Here is a 22,360-nt window from a genome sequence, read left to right on the forward strand (position 1 = left end):
GTTATGTAGTGAAGTTTCACCCTGGGCCAGCAGGGGGATACTGTATATAGTTTTCACTCAGGTCTGTAGATAGTTTTCACTCAGGTCCGCGTCAGTTATTTTAGGCGGGAACTCTGGGCTGTTGTTGCTACAATGTTGACAGCCGGCTGCCTATAAAAGCAGGCCGGCTGAGCTGTTTGCAGTCAGTTCTATTCCAGCTTACGAAATAAAGAGCTACTTGGAGAAATCGCTGTGTCGTCTGCTATGTCAACCCACAACTTAACAAAACCATAATGGTGATGGTGGGATGACAGGCTGCCTTGCCCTTGCACTTTTAGTTACCGTATTTTTTGCTCCATAAGACGTACTTTTTCCCTCCTAAAAAGTAAGGGGAAATGTGTGTGTGTCTTATGGATCGAATGTAGGCAGGAAAAGCCCCCAAGCAGCTCTTGTGAGATTTTCCCCGAGGAGGGAGAAGGGACTGACTGGCTTTTAGAGGGGGAATGCAATAAAAAAATTTTTTTTAAAGGGAGCGCTGAGCAGAACCTGGGATGTATACAGGCTCTGCCCAGCGTTCCCTTAAAAATTTTTTTTTCTTGCATCCCCCCCTAAAAACTAAATGCGTCTTATGGTCAGGTGTGAAAAATACGGTAATTCAAAATTGGCCGATAACATACCATTTATGCAGATTTGTGCTCATGGGTTTGCATTAACTCGGCTGATAGGTTTGTTTGTTCCTGAAATGCTGTGTGTGAGAGAGAGGAAGAAAGAGAGAGAAAGAGTGAGATCGTGACCTTTAGCACTTTTGGCTTTGGCTTTCTCCTAAAATAGTTATTTCACTCCCAAAGATTTTGTCTATGTGTCAGAGAGAAAAAGCTTGCCAGAGACTTTCAGTGCCCTTTCAGTGGTTTGTTCCCCAGCCTTTTCTCTGGAACTGAGTTCAGCTCAGCTCAGCGCTCTGACCCTATAATGCTATGGGCTGGTCATGATCCAAGATACGAAAGATATCTTTCACTGGGCAGAGGTCTTGCCTTTTAACAAATCTCATATACAGTGGTACCTCAGGCTAAGTACTTAATTAGTTCTGGAGGTCCGTACTTAATCTGAAACTGTTCTTAACCTGAAGCACCACTTTAGCTAATGGGGCCTCCTGCTGCGCCGCCAGAGCACGATTTCTGTTCTCATCCTGAAGCAAAGTTCTTAACCTGAAGCACTATTTCTGGGTTAACGGGGTCTGTAACCTGAAGCATATGTAACCCGAGGTACTACTGTATTGCAAAGTTAACTAAGCCATCTTCATTCTTCCCACACCGTAGCCTGTAACCAATATGCTTTAACCATATCTGCATACCCTTCAACATTTATCTGATGAAAATAGGAGTGTCCTATTTAATCATCATCATCATCATCATCATCATCGGCATCATTCTATTTATAACCTGCCCATTTGACTGTGTTGCCCCAGTCACTCTGGGCTGCTTCCAACATATATAAAGCATAATAGAACATTAAACATTAAAACATTCTTTGGTTTTTGGGGCATGTGATTCTATTTTTTAATGTGCTCTGGAAGATCTGAGAAAAATAAACTACAGTAAAAAGAAAAGGGGCAAGAATACACCCCTTTTAAAACACCTTTTGTATTAGGGATGTTGGAAGAGAGGTGACCTTTTGCATTGAGTTTGATTTGGCAGATGTTAAAGGAATATAAATTCTGTATTAAGATCTAAGATTCTGTGATTCCACCCCTGAATGTCCCCCCTGAAATTGACTCTGGCCAGAGCAGTACATGCAGGTATTATTCTGTCTTGCAAATTGGAACGCTTGTGCAGATGGAACAATGGGAAGAGAGCAATGTTGAATTTCAACCACAGATATCTTGTGCAAAGAAAAGGGAACCCCCTCGCTTAATGTTCTTTATTGGTCAAGACCTTTGTTTCACCTAAGTCAACCATCAGTGTGGCTTTTGCTGCCATGCTTTCTACATAACCAGTTCTACGGAATGGTTGCTTAACAGTGCCTTTGGGTGAATAATGATTCAACATTAAAAGAATTAGATGCATTTATTTATTTACTAAAACAGTGTCCTTCCTCCCAAAGGAGTGAACCTAAAAATATTTTTTTTAAAAAATAAATAAATCTAAAAACGTTAACCCATCTTAAAACATTTAAAAGAAGCCACACACTCTCAAAGTTACTAAATTCAATATCTGGATGAACATGAATGCCTTTAAATTTCTCCTGAAAGTCAATAATGTGGGAGGCAGATGCCCCTCTCCAGGGACAGCATTCCACAAACATGATCCAGAGCCCTCCCTGTCAAGAACTGGAATGAACCATTATTATTATTATTATTATTATTATTATTATTATTATTATTATTATTATACCCCACCCATCTGGCTGGGTTCCCCCAGCCACTCTGGGCAGCTCCCAACTAAATATTAAAAGCACAATAAAACATAAAAATCCTCATAATTTTTTGCTCCTTTCCATATGGGTGGTACCCAGCTATATATCCCCTCAGAGCTACTCAAAATATTCCCTACCTGTTGGAATTGGCATTAAAAAGCCACCTAGTTTTACAGGTATGTCTGCATTTCAGACACTGGGAGGGACAGAGGGATGCTGTCAATGGATGGGTGGCAGCAAACTTGACTTCTTGTCTTTTGGTGTTTGGCAACTTTCAGCAAGAAATCGTGTGTGCTGTCCCGAAAGTGAGGCTTGAGTCAGGAAAGCTTTCATCCAAGCAGCCCAGTGAGCCAATCAAGAGGACTGGGTGAATGTCTCTGTTTTGATTTTTCTCACTTTCTCATTTGTCCAAACTCAGGTTTGAGTCTCCGCATTTCCATGGTTGCATTTTGTTAAAAACGAAAAGTCCTCAGGATAATTTGTTAGCATTTGAGTGCAAATTTCTCTCCCTACACCCATTTTTGTGTGCAAATTTGCCCAATATAACCGGAATGTTTCTCCCTGATGTAATGTATTCACATTACTTGCTGCTACACCTGAGCCAGTCATTCATTCCTGGAGACAAAAGAGCATAAAACACCAACAGTGGGAAGGATAAACTGTATTGCTTTGCGACTTTGTGTGCGTGAAAACATCTGGGGGTAGGATAGGTCAGAAGAAAGTTCAACTGAGTGCAATGGGATGTTACACATAGGACTGCAGCCTTTGGGATGGGGGGAGCAAATGAAGGCTTTGTGTGTTTGTGGACACACACTTGCACGCCTAGGAACCAATTCCTAGGGCCGGAGGTCCTTTTGCCGCTTCCGCCCATTAATGTGGGAAGCTAGGTAGGCAGGTGTGCGGAAGATTATTATCAGAGTCAGCAACAATGGAAAACACACACACAACAACTAGCAGCCCTGGTGGCTCTGCAAGAGGAGATTGCTAGACTAAAAGCAGAACTAAAAGCTCTTCAAAAAGATAGAGGTAATTGGCTAAACATAATAGTTGGAGTGCTTAGAGATTGAGGGGAAAAAGAATTGAACAAATGGTTTATATAATGCAAAAGGATAAGTATGATAAAAGTTACTAGCGAATGTTCTCAAAGGAGGGAAAGCTAAATGCCAGATTCTATTCACTTCCGATGGCAGCAGGATAAAAACCTTTCATTCTAAAGGTATGAATCAGGAGTTTGCTGAATACTACATGGAACTGCACCAGCCCATCCACCCATCCACAGAGGATACGGATTGCTTCTTATCTACCTTTTCCAGTTGTTACCCAGAAAGAGGCTTCCTCTTTTTAATATATTCGGAGACTTCTCCTTTTTCAAATTACCCAATTCGCCAACCGATTAAGGTCATGCACCCTCAGAGACTTGAGGATCCTGATAGATCCATCTGAACATTCTGGGGGGTTCCCCAATGGAAAGAGCCAGTGTTCTGGTCAAGGCTCTCATCTCACTGTGGAATGGCGAGATGAGAAGGCTTGTTATATTTATCACTCCTGAGCACCCTCTCGGGCACTGTGGAGCCCACAACTCTACTGAGTTCAAGGCGACAAAGCAAGGCTAGATAATGGTTATATGGTGGTGGAGTAGACGTCCAGTAGAGATTTTTCAGATTGTCCAGAACTTGACCTCGCCTCTTGGTCTGAATGAGCACCTGGAGGCAACAGAGGTCTTCTGCCATCACCTAGTCCACCATTTTGAAGGGGGGCGGAGTTGCATCTTGTCCAACTTTGCAGAATCAATTTCAGTTTGTGTGACTCGATCACATGAACAGGGTCTGGCAGGTATGGACCTGGTAAATGCTCTCTGCATCCCTGCCCAGCACGGCTAGAGAAATCAAGCTGGAGGTGGCTGTGGCGATCACACAGGGTCCCTGGACGTTTAACAGTCTGTTGATCCCTGTGCCACCACTGTGCTCGCTTCCCCGCTGCCAACAACCCATTACTCTCGGGTAAAACACTAAGTCCAGACAGTTGTTAAAATTGAACCAAATAAACAAGTTTATTTTATAAGCGTTAACAAGTTTAAGGTTTCTCTATTCTTAACTTTATTTTCTTTACCGGCCTATACCTTCCTAATACCTTCTGACTGATTATATCGACTGTTTGACTGACTCCTCTTAACAGATTCTCTCACTCTCTCACATCAGACTAGCCCAACCCACAGACTTATCCTCTCTAGCTCTTCTCTAACTCCAGACTGACTTCTCAACAACTCTAACTCTGACTCCTAACTAACTCCCCTTGGGTTCCCATTGGTTAGTCATTTTACAATTAGTTAACCCATTCCTTATGAACCCAATATGAAGTCACACACCTAGGAGGGCAAACACCACAGTGGCGGTGATTGGGTGGGTCTCAAATGTGTAGGATGCTTCATTGCATGAGGGGGGTGGTCCTCATTCCCTTAAAGGGGGGCCCTTGACCCAGTAGATTGTACAAACATTTTAGCCAAAAAGACTATTATTATTTAATAAGAAGGGTTGTCATACATCTGGAATTTTCTGTACTTAGTTAGAATACTGCAGTCGGAAGCTGTGTCTGGGGGGAAATTGCTGAAATGAATTTGGATGTATGGCAAAAAAAATCAACTCCCCCCCCCCAAAAAATGGTCAACAACCCTGTAATTAAGAATTGTATTGGGTTACCAAAGTACATACATTATCTCCGTTTTCAGGTCATAGATAACTTTTGTAAAGAGAAGGGTTGGGTAATACAGTCCTGCTAATTTTTCTCAATTTCTCCACTGCTATTGATATAATGAAGGGACACGAGTGGCACTGTGGTCTAAACCACAGAGCTTAGGGCTTGCCGATCAGAAGGTCGGCTGTTCGAATCCCCGCAACGGGGTGAGCTCCTGTTGCTCGGCCCCTGCTCCTGGCAACCTAGCAGTTCGAAAGCACGTCAAAGTGCAAGTAGATAAATAGATACCACTCCGGCGGGAAGGTAAACGGCATTTCCGTGTGCTGCTCTGGTTCGCCTGAAGTGGCTTAGTCATGCTGGCCACATGACCCAGAAAACTGTCTGCAGACAAATGTTGGCTCCCTCGGCCAGTAAAGATAGATGAGTGCCGCAACCCCAGAGTCGTCCATGACTGGACTTAAGGGTCAGGGGTTCCTTTACCTTTATTAATATAATAGACCATGGGCTGACTTCTGGGCTGACTCTACAGGGTGGCTATCAGTGTTCTGGTGGCTCTGTTCCCAACCTGCAATGTCCAGAGAGTAGCACTGGGAGAATACTCTTCGGTCCCCTGGTATTTATGCTACAGTGTGCTGCAGGGATGATGGGAATTGTAGTCTAAAAAAACAGCTACTGACTGATTTAAAGTTAGAAAACTGTGTAGCTTGGCCTCATCCTGCCTCCAGAATGACTAGCAACCAAGCAAGTAAATTGTTAGGGTGAAATCTCAAAGGGCACTAGAAGCATATTCTAAACATAGCTTTTGAAAGAACTCAGTTAGAAGCAAAGAGAGTTCATCTGCCCGCAGAACAGTTTTGGCTAATTTTATACTTCTTTAAAAAGTCCTCGGAGATTTTGCAACAGGGTGGACCCTTTGGTTTTGAAACCATTTAGAGGGAAATCGGGTGTACCTTTTGGTTTTGGAACCTTTTTAGGGGAAACTGGGTGGACCCCTTGGTTTTGATGTTATATAAAGGAAAATCGAACCCACACTTCTCTGCTTTGATCTCCTGGCTCCTGAACCTTTCAGAACAAGCAAGAGTCCTAAAAAGCAGGAAGTAATCTGCAGCACAAGCCTCATGCAAATCTAATCAATCTCAAAAATTAGTCCTGCTGGATTTACACGCAGGTAAGTATGTACTGGGTTGAATCTTCAATTTTCTTCGCATGAGTTTAGCTCTTTCGACACAGCAGGCTCTCACTGGATATATTCCTAAAGCTCAGGGCTAAATTATGTGCTGTGTGAAATGCATGTCTTCATGTATGCCCTTTATTTAAAAACAGAGACCTGTGGAGATAAAAAAAGGACTAAACTCTCCCCAACCCTGTGGCTTAGCTCTCCCAAAGGATGCTTTTCTCCTCAGCCAAGCTTTTATGGTGGAAGTGGGGTGAATGGGGAAAATGCTATGGGGAAGAAGCTATAGGATGCTTCTGAGTTTAATGTCTTTCGATGACCATCCTCTGTCATTCCTTTTAGTGTGTTCTGCTGACACCACGTCTAGCTCAGCCCTTAGCGTTACACTGAAGTGTGAATTTCAAAGTTCCACACATTACCTTAATCAGCAGTGTTGCTGATTATATTTTAAAGCAACAAATGTATTGGGTCTGAGATACTTGAAGGACCCACCTCCTCCCATATCAGCCGGCCTTGTGCCTAATATCTGGTGAGAGGGTTTACTCGGTGTCCTGACTATGGTGGAAGCATGGCTGGGATAATGGTAGGGCTGTCATATTTTTAAGAGCAAAAAAGAGGACGCCATGATGACTCTCCTTTTAAATACCCCTACTATATGTAGGTTATAGAAGCTGTAATATGTTGTGGGGCAGGAGAAGAGAAGAGGAAAGCAAGTCTTCAACCATGTCTGTCTCAACCAGATGTCTATGTCTATGTCTCATCCAAAAAGTATAGCCACCCGAACAGAAATTTTACCCCTGTAAAAGAGGACGTGTCCTGGAAAAAGAGGACATGTGGCAACCCTAGATAATGGTCAATACTGTCGTAACACCTGAGTCCTAGAAGATATTGCCTTATGGGGTTCTTTTACTGGTGTTTCCCACTGTAAAGGCTTTTCAATTCCACCAAGGTGTTGCTGTGCTGTGTAGGTAATGCTCTGGTTTTAAGTTTCCGTTTTATCCGTTTATTGTATTTTATTAATGGTGTCGTTTTATTGTGATATTATTACTGCATTGTTGTTGTTGTTGTTTATTGACTTTCCTCCCTTCACCATAAGATCCCAGGTGGGTTAAAATAATATAAGGATACCTGCCTACCTGACACCTCCTGCTAAACCTCTCTGATCCCTTTCAACCCCTTTATACACCTCACCCCTAACCCTCAACGCACCCATAGCTCTCTCAAAAGCAGAGTCCCATCAGCTGCGTCTGTGATCAGCTTTTCTGTCTTTGTTATCTAGGCCAGTCAGAATTTCCAGTCCGGTTACAAAACATACAGCAGAGTTTTAGCTTCCTCCTCTCTCCTTGCACGAATAACCCTTCTGTGCTGTCATTTTTCTCCATGAGGCTGGAGTAGGAGGCACAAGCAAAGATGGCGTTCATTTGGTGGCTTCTTCCATTGATGTTACAAGCGCTACATGGGGTGACAGATGCCACGGTGAAACTCAACAATGGTGGGTTTGAAGACCTTGTCATTGCAATCAACCCTCAGATACCCGAAGACAACAAAATTGTCGACAACATAAAGGTGCGACTGCTAAACGTTTCTAAATGTGTTGAATGTGCAAGCATAGGTGGGGATATAAGTATATAGTAATAACAATAGGGACGCTGGTGGCGCTGTGGGTTAAACCACAGAGCCTAGGACTTGCCAATTAGAAGGCTGGCGGTTCGAATCCCCGCGACGGGGTGAGCTCCCGTTGCTCAGTCCCTGTTCCTGCCAACCTAGCAGTTCGAAAGCGCGTCAAAGTGCAAGTAGATAAATAGGTACCGCTCCAGCAGGAAGGTAAACGGCGTTTCCGTGTGCTGCTCTAAGCTGTACACCAGCTCCCTTGGCCAATAAAGTGAGATGAGCGCCACAACCCCAGAGTCAGCCACGACTAGACCTTTACCTTTAATAATAATAATAATAATAATAATAATAATAATAATAATAATAATAATTTATTTAGACCCCGCCCATTTGGCTGGGTTTCCCCAGCCACTCTGGCCGGCTTCCAACAAAACACTAAAATACAATAACCTATTAAACATTAAAAGCTTCCCTAAACAGGGCTGCCTTCAGATGTCTTCTAAAAGTTTGGTAGTTATTTTTCTCTTTGACATCTGGTGGGAGGGCATTCCACAGGGCAGGTGCCACTCCCGAGAAGGCCCTCTGCCTGGTTCCCTGTAACTTGGCTTCTCGCAGCAAGGGAACCGCCAGAAGGCCATCGGCGCTGGACCTCTGTGTCCAGGTAGAATGATGGGGGTGGAGACACTCCTTCAGGTATACTATATATATACTGCAAGAAAATGTTGCAGTATACAACAAGCTGGTGTAGAGGAGGCCAGCATAAATTAAGCCAATGTAAAGTACATCCGATTCAAGCTCTGTTCAAGACTGGGGCTACTGCTGGTTGAGCCAGGCTAAGCCTGGCAGAAGGAAGGCAAGCCTTTAAAATCGTTACACCACCCCTAAGTGTACATTCTACAAACCCAAATGCAGATACTAGTTGCCAAACACATGGAGCTCTCGTCTTTCCTTTCCTTGCTAGGGCATGGTTCAAGAAGCATCAGCTTACCTGTTCGGTGCAACACAGAAAAGATTTTACTTCAAGACTGTAAAAGTGATCATTCCCTCGACGTGGAAAACAAAAGCTGACTATCAAAGAGTAACTAGAGAGTCGTACGATAAGGTAAGTCTGGAGAGAATGCATTGAAATGTAGGCGTACTTAGGGTATTTTTCAAAAGACTGGGGCAAATGGAGAGAGAAAGTACAAGGCTGTGATCTAATAAAGACTCACTCTGTATACAACTCAACTTACTTCTGAGTAAACAGGCATAGATTTGGGCTGTGTACATTCGCAGACCCTCCAAGTGTCCCTTATATTAATACTAATAATAATAATGGGGATTTTTGCTGAGGCAAAAATCAAAGGTACTTTGCTGCTTTTCCCCCGGGTGACCTTTCAACTAAATTCTATTTTATTTCAGGCAGAAGTCATAGTGGCAGCTCCTTATTTGAAACATGGAGATGATCCCTACACGCTACAGTATGGCGGATGTGGGGAACCTGGGCGATACATTCATTTAACTCCTAACTTCCTGACAAATGACAAGTTGCTTGACGCTTATGGACCACGAGGTATTACTTACTACCTGTTTGTTCAGATTAGACTGCCTGTTTTATTATTAAAATGTTATTCGAGTTTCCCTAAAATAACAGAGTAAGAAAAGTCCTGAAGAACCCATACCACTTTAAACTTTATCACTCTAAAGGCAACCAAAACGTCATAAGGAACCGGCAATATCTCCGTGTCCAGTTCATCAGCACATTTTTCAACCCACAAAAAAATGTACATGACTTCCTACTGTTTTCAGGATTATTTAAGGGAGAAGTCATGTGCTTTACATTTAGGAGGTGTATGCGGTCTATATCAAGTACTTTGAGACTCTCTCGTGGGATAATATCTGAAGCCATTAAGAATTGACTTAAAATGACCATAGCCAAGGAGTATCCTGTTCTGTGAAAGCTCAAGGCTCACAGGGGAAGCCCAGGAGTGTCTCATCAAGAGGCTAAGTCAATACTCCATCAGAAATACAAGGGATCCACAGCCCTGAGGAAGTGAGGCATGATGATGCCTCTGGAAGCACTTAGACTGGGCCAAAGATTGAGACATCTTGACTGGGTGCATAGCGAGCCCCACCTTCCAAAAGAAGATGGCTGACTTTAAAGGGCACTCGCCTTATTGGGCAGTCCTTGTGGTCAGGGAGGCAGGAGTACTGTGGGAGATTCATCTTCTGAATCAAAGGAGAGTGGGCAGGATGTGCCTCCGGCTGGTAGGATCCGGAATAGGCTGTGGAAAGCTGGAGTCTTGTCCTCCTCATAGCTGTCAACCGTCCCTTATTTGGCGGGAAAGTCCCTTATCCCAGCGCCGTGTCCTGCTGCTATCCCTTATTGATGATGTCCCTTAAATTTCCCGGGTTTCAAAGGAAGCAGCTCCTCTCCCTCCCTGCCTGCCGGCCAGGGAGGAGGGAGGCTCCAACTGTGTTGCTTGGCTGCGTTGCTCACCCAATAAGGAGTCTAAGAACGACTGGGGGGTTGAGCTTGCATGCCTTGTGCCGATCAAATCGGCCACGTTGCCTGGGGACTCGCCTTTGCTCAGTGCTTCCCAGTGGAGAGGTGACGGTGGTTTTGCTTGCTGCATCCCCTTTGCCGGGTTGCTGTGCTGTGGGAACCACCGCTTGAGGCTTCGTTTGGCTACTGGCTGGGCTTGCTGCCTTTGGCTCGGAGGGGCTCAGAAGTTGAACAAACCTGTGCTTGGAAAATCCCTTATTTTGCTGCTGATCCCTTATTTTTGAGGCTGCTGGTCCTTTATTTTCAAATCTGTAACTTGACACCTATGGTCCTCCTCCGTTGCACCGTACACAGTCCCCGGGTCATAACAAGGAAAGCTAAATTGAATTTTTAATCTGTTTGTTGAATGGTAGAAATAGAGGTGCCTCTTCCACCATTTCCTAAGCAGTACTACCCCCCCCCCCAAAAAAAAAACAGGAGAGCTCAAATTGAAAAGTTGGCTAATCCAATAATAATAGATACTTAACTGTTGGTATGACTGCACATTTCAGATTTTATTTTAGGGGTTTTTTTGTGGGGTAGGTGTGTTATAATTGTCAAGGGGGGGTTTGCTTTCCTGAGTCCTCCTTCCAAGCTAGTAATCAATCACACGCAGGTGCCGAATGGGTTGCCAGGCTTGATTGGCTTCTTCTCGAGCACCAGCTGGGGAACATCAAACAGCAAGTCTAAAACACAGTGTGTTCTCTCCCCCTACCTCGCCCCACCGAAGGCTTAGAGGGGCTGGGGAATGCTGGCAACCATCCAGCCCCATCACATGCTCTCACTTTAGGGACTAATTCTTACCACCTGCCTGAGGTACCCTGACATAAGGTAAAGGTAAAGGGACCCCTGACCATTAGGTCCAGTCGTGGCCGACTCTGGGGTTGCGGCGCTCATCTCGCTTTACTGGCCGAGGGACCCGGCGTACAGCTTCCGGGTCATGTGGCCAGCATGACTAAGCCACTTCTGGCAAAACCAGAGCAGTGCACAGAAACGCCGTTTACCTTCCCGCTGGAGCGGTACCTACTTATCTACTTGCACTTTGCCGTGCTTTCAAACCGCTAGGTGGGCAGGAGCAGGGACCGAGCAATGGGAGCTCACCCCGTCGCGGGGATTCGAACCGCCGACCTTCTGATTGGCAAGTCCTAGGCTCTGTGGTTTAACCCACAGCGCCACCCGCATCCCTGAGATACTTGCTCACTATTAATGGCAATAATTTCTATCTACCTGTATACTGTACTTTTAAAAAAAGGTATCATAGGTTTGTCCTTGATTTTCCACAGGCAGAGTCCTTGTCCACGAATGGGCTCATCTTCGATGGGGAGTCTTTGATGAATATAACGACAATGCACCTTTCTACTCTCCTGGGGGAAACAGCATGCCTGAAGCAACGAGGTACCACCCCAAATCTCCAACAGATGCATCTCCTCTTTTATAAGTGATGTTTGCCTTGGGCTCATTCGTTTGGTTGCGGTGTGAATGGTTGCGGTCTTGAGGATGAGCTTTGATGATATATGGAAGAGATTTCTATTTAGGGCAAGGTGGAGGTAATGTCCTGCCCTCGGGCAAGTGCCCACTTTTCTGCTGCCCAAGACCTTATTTTCGGCCAGCTTACTCAGTCTCTCTGGAGACTGTTCTCAGCCACAGTCCTGCACACAATTTAGCCCAGTAGTGCATTTCTTTTGGCATGGTGACGTTTCAGCGGGTTGTCCCTACTTCTGTTTGCTCCTCACCTGAGTCTAACCTGGCAATTTTGTTTCCAGTGGCCCACAATGCCAAACAAAAGACGCCATTCGCTGTGTGCTGAAGACAGGCCTGGATTTTGGCATGGCTTGGAGGAGTTAGTTACTAGAAAGCTTTCCAGACCCTCCATCGCCCAGAACCCGGCAAGCCTTAAAAGTAGGAGAGCAAAGAGCTCAAAGACAGAGGGCACATAGCAGGACACATAGAAGTGATGAATGAGGAAGTGGGAGAGACGGGGGGGGGGGTGGAGATTCACTCGGGACAACACCATTATTCAAGAGTCTGGGTTCTAGGGTCTCTCTCTGTAGTGTTTGAAATAAAAAGGGACTGTAAGAAACTTTTCCTTGTTTTTATACTTTCCTGGGCAACCAGCTGGGAGCTGCTAGGAGCATTCTGACATGAGCTAATGTACCAACTGAGCACACATAAAGATCAGATCTGAACCACATGTTTGCTGAATAAAGTACCTGTCTAGAAATCATCTATATAATTGATTCTTTCATCTCCGCCCATTATGAAGTGTTCTACAATCTGATCTTCAGGCTGGGCTGGTGGGCACTGGAGTTTGTCTTAGCAGTCGTGGCATTACAGAAAACAAGATAGCATATTCTTTTTTTGACCTTAGGGGAAATGTCTTAAGAATAAGTACAGATATACAGGTTTGGATGAGAGTTAAGATTGGATAAAGCAAAAGTGGATGGTTATTTGGTGAAAGAAAGAATGGAAAATTATAGTATAATAAGATAAGATATAAGGATAAAAATAAGATGAAGGATTTGTTGAAATATTTATATGAATTAGAATATAGAGAGGGGAATTATAGTATGCTAAGATAAATTATTGGGATTAAAACAAAGTTGGAAGGATTTGCTGGAATATCTAATTGAATTAGAATACAAAAATGGGAGGCGTGAGGAAGTCAAGGAAATAAGTGAATGTAAGTAAGTGAGTTAAAGGTTTGACTTGGTTTTTTTTTCTTGTTTTTCTTATCTTTTTGGGGTTTTTGATGATGTCTTTTTTGTATGTGTATTGTTTCTTCTTTTTTTCATTTTTAATTGTTCTCTTTTTATTCCTTATTATTCTTTTTTTTCTGTAACCTTTAAAATCTTAATAAAAAATTATTTTTAAAAAAGAAAGAAAACAAGATAGCATACAATCATACCAGCATGTGATTATTTATTGACTTTTAAACCGACCATGTCTGTTTCTGTTATATTGATTAGGTGCCCAGCTACTTTCAAGGGTAGCTACGTAGTCCTGCTCGCTGATGGAACTACCAGACCATGCAAAGTTGAACCAAAAACTCAGCTGTATGAATCTGGGTGCCAATTCATTCCAGAAAAAAATCAAAATACTCCAACATCTATAATGTATGTGCAAAGTATCCCATCGGTAAGTATGATAGGTCTTAGTTGGGATTTATTTTTCTCCAATGCCTCAAAAATGCAGGATTTTTGCTAAGTTAAATATAATATTTGGAGATTTTTAGCTTCAATTCTTGCAGGTAATTGTGTGTGTGTGTGTGTGTGTGTGTGTGTGTGTGTGTGTGTGTGTGTTTCACCAATAAGATTGTGTTAGGGCTGGGGAGAAAGTATTCCAACCAAAATTTAGTTATATTGACCTAGCAATTCAAGAAGAAACTCTTTCTTAAGGGCCTGCAGTTTTCCCATCCTTCCCTCTTGAAACCTTCTCTCAATTTATAGAAGCTACATACAGCACAAGCTACGGGACCCAGACTGACTGAGCAGCCACTAGGTCCAACAGTAGGGTTGCCATATGTTCGGACACAGCTGGCAATTGGCCGTCGGAAACTTTGCCAAAAAAAGTGCAACCCAAATGAGGTAGTTGAGGCACATAGTCATACTGAAGGAAAGTGAGATGGGTTCTGTTGCTCTCTGCAACAGAACAACTAACATTTGGATAATTGTGTGGGGTTCTGCAAAATGTTTCTGGTTTGTGAGTAGAGTTGAGGTACCCTTCAAAGTTCGCCCTCAAGCCTTCCAACTGTCCCTATTTTCCAGGGACAGTCCAGGATTTACAGAAGCCATCCTGGTTTCTGCTTTGACCCTGGAATGTCCTGCTTTTCCTTAGGACGTCCCTATTTCCACCAGGGAAATGTTGGAGGGTATGTCCCCTTCTTCGGCAGGAAACTGCTCAGAGTGAAAAGCTAGGTAGGTGAGCAAGCGAAGGAATGAGGGAACAAACAAGCATATGTTCATCTGTTCTTTTTGTCTGAAAAAGAATGTCCACTTTTGTAGCACCTCTTCCCAAGGAATGGCTGCCATGAGGTAGATATTGCTTATAAGGTTGTGAACTTGATTTATTCTTCTTACCTTTTATTTAGGTTACTCAGTTCTGTGACAAAAGCAACCACAATACTAAAGCAACAAATATGCAGAATAAAATGTGCAACTACAGGAGCACCTGGGATGTAATTACGACTTCTCCTGACTTTGCCAAATCAACTCCACAAAGAGCTCCTCCGCCTAGCCCCACTATCACTTTGCTGCAAAAACAGGAGAGAGTTTTGTGCCTAGTACTTGATGTTTCTGGAAGTATGGGTTCGGTGAGTCTATGTTTTCGGCGCTCAGAAGAAGTATTTCGAGACAGTTCAAAAATGATGGAATTGATGTCAATAGTGACAACAAGTGTCAATATAGCATTGACATTTCTGTCATAAATGCCATGCTATTTTATGTAATAATAATAATTTATTATTTATACCCTGCCCATCTGGCTGGGTTTCCCCAGCCACTCTGGGTGGCTTCCAATAGAATATTAAAATATAATAGTCTATTAAACATTAAAAGCTTCCCTAAACAAGGCTGCCTTCAGATGTCTTCTAAAAGTCTGGTAGTTGTTTTTCTCTTTGACATCTGATGGGAGGGCATTCCACAGGACAGGCGCCACTACCGAGAAGGCCCTCTGCCTGGTTCCCTGTAACTTGGCTTCTCGCAGTGAGGAAACCACCAGAAGGCCCTCAGCATTATAGACAGGGAGCCTGTTTATGGTTTTAGATTAGATTTGGTTAATTTGGATATATATGAAACTACAGTAATTAATTCATACAGGAGAAGAGTTCTAGGGCAAGGGTGGGCAACCTGGCTGAGGTAGAATGCAAGGTCTGCTCATTGTAAATCTCCAGTTGGTGCAGGGAACCTAGAGGAAGAGATGGAACATGGGAGGTGAAAACTGCAGGGGTGAAAGTGAATGGAAGAAGGCAAGGGAAATCCTGATCTGGCCAGATCAATCAGGTCTTTCAGGTTTCTCAATTGTGCAGGAAACGTCAACAGCTGCACAAGGCTTCCCTAGTGAAGAAATACCCTACTACAGAAGTTTATGGTAGACACATGATGGGGGTTGGAGGAAGTCATATAGCTCCTGGGATGGGTAGCTGTAAATGCATTTTCCTGCTGCCCTGGCTTTCCTGTATTCTGGTGACAGGTTTGTGCAGAGCTTGTCGGAGGCCTGGGGCAAGAGTCTTGTTAAACTAAAGTTATAAACTCAAACCCAAAACAACCAATCTCTGGCAGCCCCCCCCCCCAGCTGGCTTTGCCCTCTGAGGCCCAGGGAAGTGTACCTGGCTGCCTCACACCCCCGCTGCATGGGCCTGTCTGGTAATAGTCCTTGAAGTGGATTTAAGAGACATGGGAGGTCCTTATTTTCATTGGAGAAATGTATGGAATCTTTTAATTGAAAGGCAGGGTTTACATCATCTAACTAACTAAGCAACTGCTAAGCAAATGGGGGGGGGACATTCTGGAATGGAGTTTATATTTCTATACTAGCATACAGAAATTTGAATATCAGACACAAAAACATTGTAGGATAATCATTCTCCAACAGCAGAATTTGTGGGACAAGCCCCATTGCAATGAATGGTGCTCTTGTGAACCTCCCATCCATTTCAATGGAGCCTGTGCATGAAAACATCCAGATGGATTGTGCCCAACATCGCAACATGGATGAGGTTATTTGGAAACTCATGGACACTGTGTATTTGCCTACATCCACATAAGTTTATCAAGCCTTGTTTTTTAAAGTATAATTGACAGTTGCATTTTCAGTCATCTTTATTTGCTTCCCAGAATCCACTGGCAGTTCTGTGAATGCTGGGTTTTTTTATTAATATTATTGTTATTCCTATGCAGAGCAATCGCATTGGTCGGCTGAAGCAAGCTGCGGAAATATTCATCCTGCAGATTATTGAAGCGGGATCCTGGGTTGGAGTAGTCACATTCAACAGCGCGGCAACAGTCCAGACTCAACTGAGGCAGATCAGTGGCGACAGTGTGCGCAAAACTCTTGCAGGGTATCTTCCTACTTCAGCTGGTGGAGGAACTAACATATGTTCTGGAGTGCGGTCAGCATTTCAGGTGAAAAAGAATAAAAGTCCAGATTCTTTTATTCCTATTCTTCTTTGTAGGGTAGCCAGTTGCAAAAGTGTAAAGGGCTGCTGTGTATCTAAGGGTTGTGTACAAGACGGTATTTCAGCAGGTATGCTCTCTCATATAAGCCAAGAAACTGAAACTCAGTGCAGAGAAGATAGAGATGCTATTTGCAGGTGGATCCACTGCCTGGGTAAGTTCTGGATAAGTTCTGCCTGGGTAAGTTCAACCAGTTCTGGAGGGAGTCCCAATCCTCTGAAAGATCAGGTTCCTAGCTTGAGTGTACTTCTGTATCCACTGAAGTGACTGGAGGCTAAAGTGGCTTCCACCAGGTGTGGCTTCTGCCATCTATGAACTGGAAGCCTCTCAGTTTGATTATTTATTATTGTCCATCTATCCCACCTTTCATCTGAGGAAGTCAAGGTGGTCTTTCAGGCTGAGAGACTATTTGGCCTGAGGTCGCCCAGGGAGCTTCATGGCTGAGTCTTGGCCAACATTTCCATGGTTTCAAACCATGGTCCTAGTCCATGGTTTTAACCACAGCTTTCTCGTGTGAAATAGCAAATGCTAATACTTCCTTATTAACAACCATGGAAGATATGGCACCCATCTCACCAAACTCTGCTTCTGTTACAGGTAGGGAATTAGTTCACACAGAACAGCAGCAACACACCACACTTAGCGGAGCTTTGAGCTTTGTAGCATTTTCTCGTTCATTTTAAGCAGAAATGGTGCCCGGTGGCTTCCACATTCCTAGTTGCTGCTAAGATTCTAAATGCTCTGCTCCATACAGGTGTTTTTAAAGAAGTACCCAAATAGCAGAGGCTGTGAAATTGTGCTCTTGACAGATGGAGAAGATAAGCAAGTAAATTCCTGCTTTACCGAAGTTCGAAATAGTGGGTCTATAATCCACACCATTGCTTTGGGACCAAGCGCTGAAAAAGAACTAGAAATGCTGGCAGACATGACGGGTAAGGGAGCGGGCAGAATGCCACATCCTCAGTCCACTTGGTGCCAACTGAGGTTTCACTAAGAGTGAGTTTACTGGTGGGCCCAGCCCCCCGCCATGCTACTTTCATCCGCACAATGTTCCTCCTACTTGCCCACAGAAACTTCACTGCTTTTCAATGCTCTGTTGTTGTTGTTGTTTAGTCATTTAGTCATGTCCGACTCTTCGTGAGCCCATGGACCAGAGCACGCCAGGCACTCCTGTTTTCCACTGCCTCCTGCAGTTTGGTCAAACTCATGCTGGTAGCTTCCAGAACACTGTCCAACCATCTCGTCCTCTGTCATCCCCTTCTCCTTGTGCCCTCCATCTTTCCCAACATCAGGGTCTTTTCCAGGGAGTCTTCTCTTCTCATGAGGTGGCCAAAGTACTGGAGCCTCAGCTTCAGGATCTGTGCTTCCAGTGAGCACTCAGGTCTGATTTCCTTCAGAATGGATAGGTTTGATCTTCTTGCAGTCCAAGGGACTCTCAAGAGTCTCCTCCAGCACCATAATTCAAAAGCATCAATTCTTCGGCGATCAGCCTTCTTTATGGTCCAGCTTTCACTTTGATACATCACTACTGGGAAAACCATAGCTTTTACTATATGGACCTTTGTTGGCAAAGTGATGTCTCTGCTTTTTAAGATGCTGTCTAGGTTTGTCATTGCTTTTCTCCCAAGAAGCAGGTGTCTTTTAATTTCATGGCTGCTGTCACCATCTGCAGTGATCATGGAGCCCAAGAAAGTAAAATCTCTCACTGCCTACTTTACATTTACTGACACACAGATGTCTTTTGCACACAGATGTATAAAAGACTACACTACAAAAATGTATTGCCTTTTATTCCATCTAACCAAGTATCCTAACTGTTCCTTCAATCGCATTCCAGGAGGTCTGAAATTTGCTGCCACTGACAGCTTGAATTCCAACGGTCTCATTGATGCTTTCAGTGGAATTTCTTCAGGAAGTGGAGATCTCAGTCAACAATCTATTCAGGTATGCATTGCAAAAATTAGAGTGAAATAAGCAGTTCTACTACGACTATTAGGCACTGTTAAAAAAAAAGTTTAAAGCACAAAGTAAAATTAATTATATAGTCCATATTTTACTAGTATTGTGCAGCAGGAGAACCAGGCAGAATTCACAGATCTTACAGAGGTGGATTTTTGCAGCGCTGAAACAACATTTCAATTTTTACTGGTCCTAATTCAGTTGAATGTGTGGTCATACAAGCACCATGGTCCCATTCCAGATTGTGTCTCATTGACTACTCTTTGCCAAATTGTGGCATCAGATCTGTTGCTTCACCTAGAGTTGCCCCCCAAATCTCCCATCGTATCGGCTGCAAATTTACTTCTCTTTGCCTGTGGAATTAGAGTTGTGTGTCTCGCAGAGTCAACCTCTCATTTGAGATCATTGATTTGCATTTGATCAGAGGTTGTCCCAGCTTTTGAGCTTCATTTAAAAGTCAAACATGCCGTCAGAAAAATCTCCTTAAACTGCATGTTTTTGACACTTGGCGTTTGTAGCAAACCTTTTGGGTTAAAACTTACAAGGTGGCTAGCACCCAGCAAAAGGCCACATGCAACCACAATAATTATATTTGGTGCAGGAAAATAAATTACGGCATCTGCAGGGAATGGATTAAGCATCCTGCATCTTATATCTGGGAAGGGTAGTTGAGGTGGGGTTGCTACATTGTTTGTTTTCCTCCATGTCTTTAACCATGGAGATATTGTAGGATACCAATTTTACCCCCGTTGCAGATCTATTCAGGTTATAAAACTTTTCAAATATACCAGCGTACTTATTTCCTCTCCCCACCCCCAACAGCTTGAAAGTAAAACGCAGCAAGTAACTGCCAAGAAATGGATGTATGGTACAGTATCCATTGATAAAACGGTGGGAAAAGACACTTTCTTTGTCATTACATGGAGCGCAAGCACAACTCCACCAGGGATGTTTCTGACAGATCCCAAGGGGAAAAAGTATGGTACAAAGGACTTCATAATTGATAAAACCAACCTACGGACAGCCCGGCTCCAGATTAGTGGAATCGCAGAGGTAAAATATCCACTCTCTATGCAGATAACTCTTCTGTTACTTGTGTGCCTTTTCCTTTGGAAAATAAGAATACATTATGCAAGTGGCGAAGAGCCATTTACTTCTAGAAGTCCTCAGTGTAAGATTTTGCAATGATATTAACAGTGCTTCCCCCCCCCCCTAGAAGAGAAGGTGCCAGTACTCTCAGCCTAGAAATGGCTGGAGGAAGGACAACCAAGCGGGCATAAGGGGCGGGGGAGACGCTCTGCGCATGCTCAGGGAAGGAGGCAGCAGGCCTCTATGATCCTGGCACATTCTCATGCCTCATTCTCCAAGCCCAGAAAGCGTTTGCCTGGCTCTGGGATGGAGGCAGGAGATACCACCCCCTGGGGGCCCCCGGAACCTCAGGTGCAAATGGGAGGCGTTGAATAAAAATAAGGGGGGTGGAAGCATAAATAAAGAAGACAAGAAAAAATTGATAAGCCATTTGTACATGTTTCCTTTCCCAGGAGAGCACTGAGTAATTTTTGTTTTCCCCAAAAAGGGTGCGGTAGGCCAAATAAGTTTGGGAACCTCTGGTCTGGAAGGTGCCATGAGAAGTTCTTTTCATTTCCTAGCTCATCAAATGCCTAGCATGACGCTGCTGCTAGTATCTGCTCTTGGTATATTTCCGATAAAAAAAGACACCCCATCTTATCAAAGCATAATAATAACCGAAGGAAATAGGAACTGTGTTTATAAACAGTTAGATATGGGATATTTAATATCCTTCTATTTATCATCACTTGATTTCCAGGCAGGAGACTGGACGTATTCCCTGCAGAATCAAAATACAGCTCAAACCATGACAATAACAGTCACAAGCCGAGCAAGGTCAGCAACTGTGCCTCCAGTTCATGTGACGCCTCTTATAAAAAGAACGCATAAGTTTCCTGATCCGTTGGTTATTCACGCAGAAGTCAGCCAAGGGTTCTTACCTGTGACTGGTGCAAAAGTCATAGCCACAATAGAAGCAGGCAATGGAGCAGCTGTGGATCTAGAGCTTTTGGACAATGGCGCAGGTAAGTTTGTTTTGAAGTGTTTGAATCCCAGTTCAGACTACACACATAGTTGAAATAAAATTAAATGCAATAAAATAGTATCGTATAATACAACATTCCATGTAATATCAAATATGAAATAATTGGCTTCTAAAACGTAGACTCATAAACAGGCATAAAACTCAAAACCGACTGGCAAACAGTTATGTCCTCCCCAAAGCCTGAGATCCCTTTTAGCTTGTGTTGCCAGAGATATAAACTGCCTGCAGAATATATGCTCTACCCCTGAGATGAGACCAATAGGGAAGACTCCATTCTCGGTCTTTGCGAAACCCTTCTACGTGCTAACACCTTCACTCCTTCTGTCTTTCACCTGTGAGAGATAGCAAGGAGATGCCATGCTTTCCCATACCCTCAAACATTTCTCCAATGAAAACAGGGACATCCCATTCCATAATGATAATTTTACTATTTATACCCCACACATCTAACTGGGTTGCCCCAGCCACTCTGGGCAGCTTCCAACATATATAAAAGTATAATAAAACATTAAATACTTAAAAACAACAACACAACCCTATACAGGATTGTTTTCAGATGGCTTGGGGGTCGGAGAACTCCATACCCTCTAACTTTTCTCCAATGAAAATAGGGATATCCTTAGGAAAAGCCAGGCATTCCCGGATCAAATCAGGGACGTCCCTGGAAAATAGGGACACTTGGTGGGTCTGTTTTCCAGGTGTGCTTCTTGAGATGTTGTTGTTGTTTAGTCGTGTCCGACTCTTCGTGACCCCATGGACCAGAGCAGGCCAGGCACTCTTGTCTTCCACTGCCTCCCGCAGTTTGGTCAAACTCATGTTGGTAGCTTCGAGAACACTGTCCAACCATTTCGTCCTCTGTCATCCCCTTCTCCTTGTGCCCTCCATCTTTCCCAACATCAGGTTCTTTCCCAGGGAGTCTTCTCTTCTCATGAGATGGCCGAAGTATTGGAGCCTCAGCTTCACAATCTGTCCTTCCAGTGAGCACCCAGGGCTGATTTCCTGAAGAATGGATAGGTTTGATCTTCTTGCAGTCCCTGGGACTCTCAAGAGTCTCCTCCAGCACCATAATTCAAAAGCATCAATTCGTCGGTGATCAGCCTTCTTTATGTCCAGCTTCTTGATATACAAGGAGCTAATAGCCCCATCTGGATGCTTTAAGGCTCCATGTGATTAGAATCACATGAAGAATGGAGGAAACAGCTGCCCCCATTGTCATCCTCCATCAGTTGGTGATGAACGTCTGCCGTGGGGAGCCTGGTCTACTCCCTACACATTTCGAAACCCTAAATTGTGCAGGGAGCCTGCTGAAGTGGAAACGGCTTCCCATTTCAGAAGCTATCCCCCTCATGAGTGCCATCTTCCTAGGAAAAGAGGTGCTGGAACTCACCTTGAACACTTCCCTTGTCTCTCATAACGGCAATGGCTTCCACCTGAGAGGGGCTAGAACCGATTTCCCCTGAGTTAAGTCGGGGGGGGAGGAGGGAGCCCTTCCCCTCATCACTTGAAGGATGCCAGGATAGGCCTACTCCCAAAGACAAATGAAGCATCTGGCTCAGGTGTGGATAACCTTTGCCTCATCTGATTTTGCTGAACTAGAAACTGCCATGTAAGAAAGTGCTCAGATGATGTTCTTACAGTCCAGGCAAGTTCATGAGGGGAAAGGCAGTCGTGGCTATATTTAGCAATGGCAGCCCACCAAGAGCTTGATAAATTTAATTTTGCTAACT

The 22,360-nt window shown here is 43.9% G+C and overlaps 1 protein-coding gene across 1 annotated transcript in view; it reads left to right on the top strand.

Moving 5' to 3' along the window:
- LOC309344257 (uncharacterized protein) overlaps positions 1-22,360 on the top strand; it is a 50,569-nt gene that overhangs the window by 24,870 nt on the left and 3,339 nt on the right. The window contains exons 16-26 of the mRNA XM_081866507.1: positions 7,652-7,822; positions 8,829-8,969; positions 9,269-9,419; positions 11,675-11,786; positions 13,358-13,526; positions 14,479-14,700; positions 16,286-16,510; positions 17,316-17,493; positions 18,399-18,505; positions 19,343-19,573; positions 20,349-20,613. Of these exons, the coding sequence (XP_081722633.1) occupies positions 7,652-7,822; positions 8,829-8,969; positions 9,269-9,419; positions 11,675-11,786; positions 13,358-13,526; positions 14,479-14,700; positions 16,286-16,510; positions 17,316-17,493; positions 18,399-18,505; positions 19,343-19,573; positions 20,349-20,613 (1,972 nt within the window). The remainder of the gene's footprint in view (positions 1-7,651; positions 7,823-8,828; positions 8,970-9,268; positions 9,420-11,674; positions 11,787-13,357; positions 13,527-14,478; positions 14,701-16,285; positions 16,511-17,315; positions 17,494-18,398; positions 18,506-19,342; positions 19,574-20,348; positions 20,614-22,360) is intronic.

Source organism: Podarcis erhardii, assembly GCF_964252035.2.
Source record: "Podarcis erhardii genome assembly, chromosome: 6".
Taxonomy (NCBI): Eukaryota; Metazoa; Chordata; class Lepidosauria; order Squamata; family Lacertidae; genus Podarcis; species Podarcis erhardii.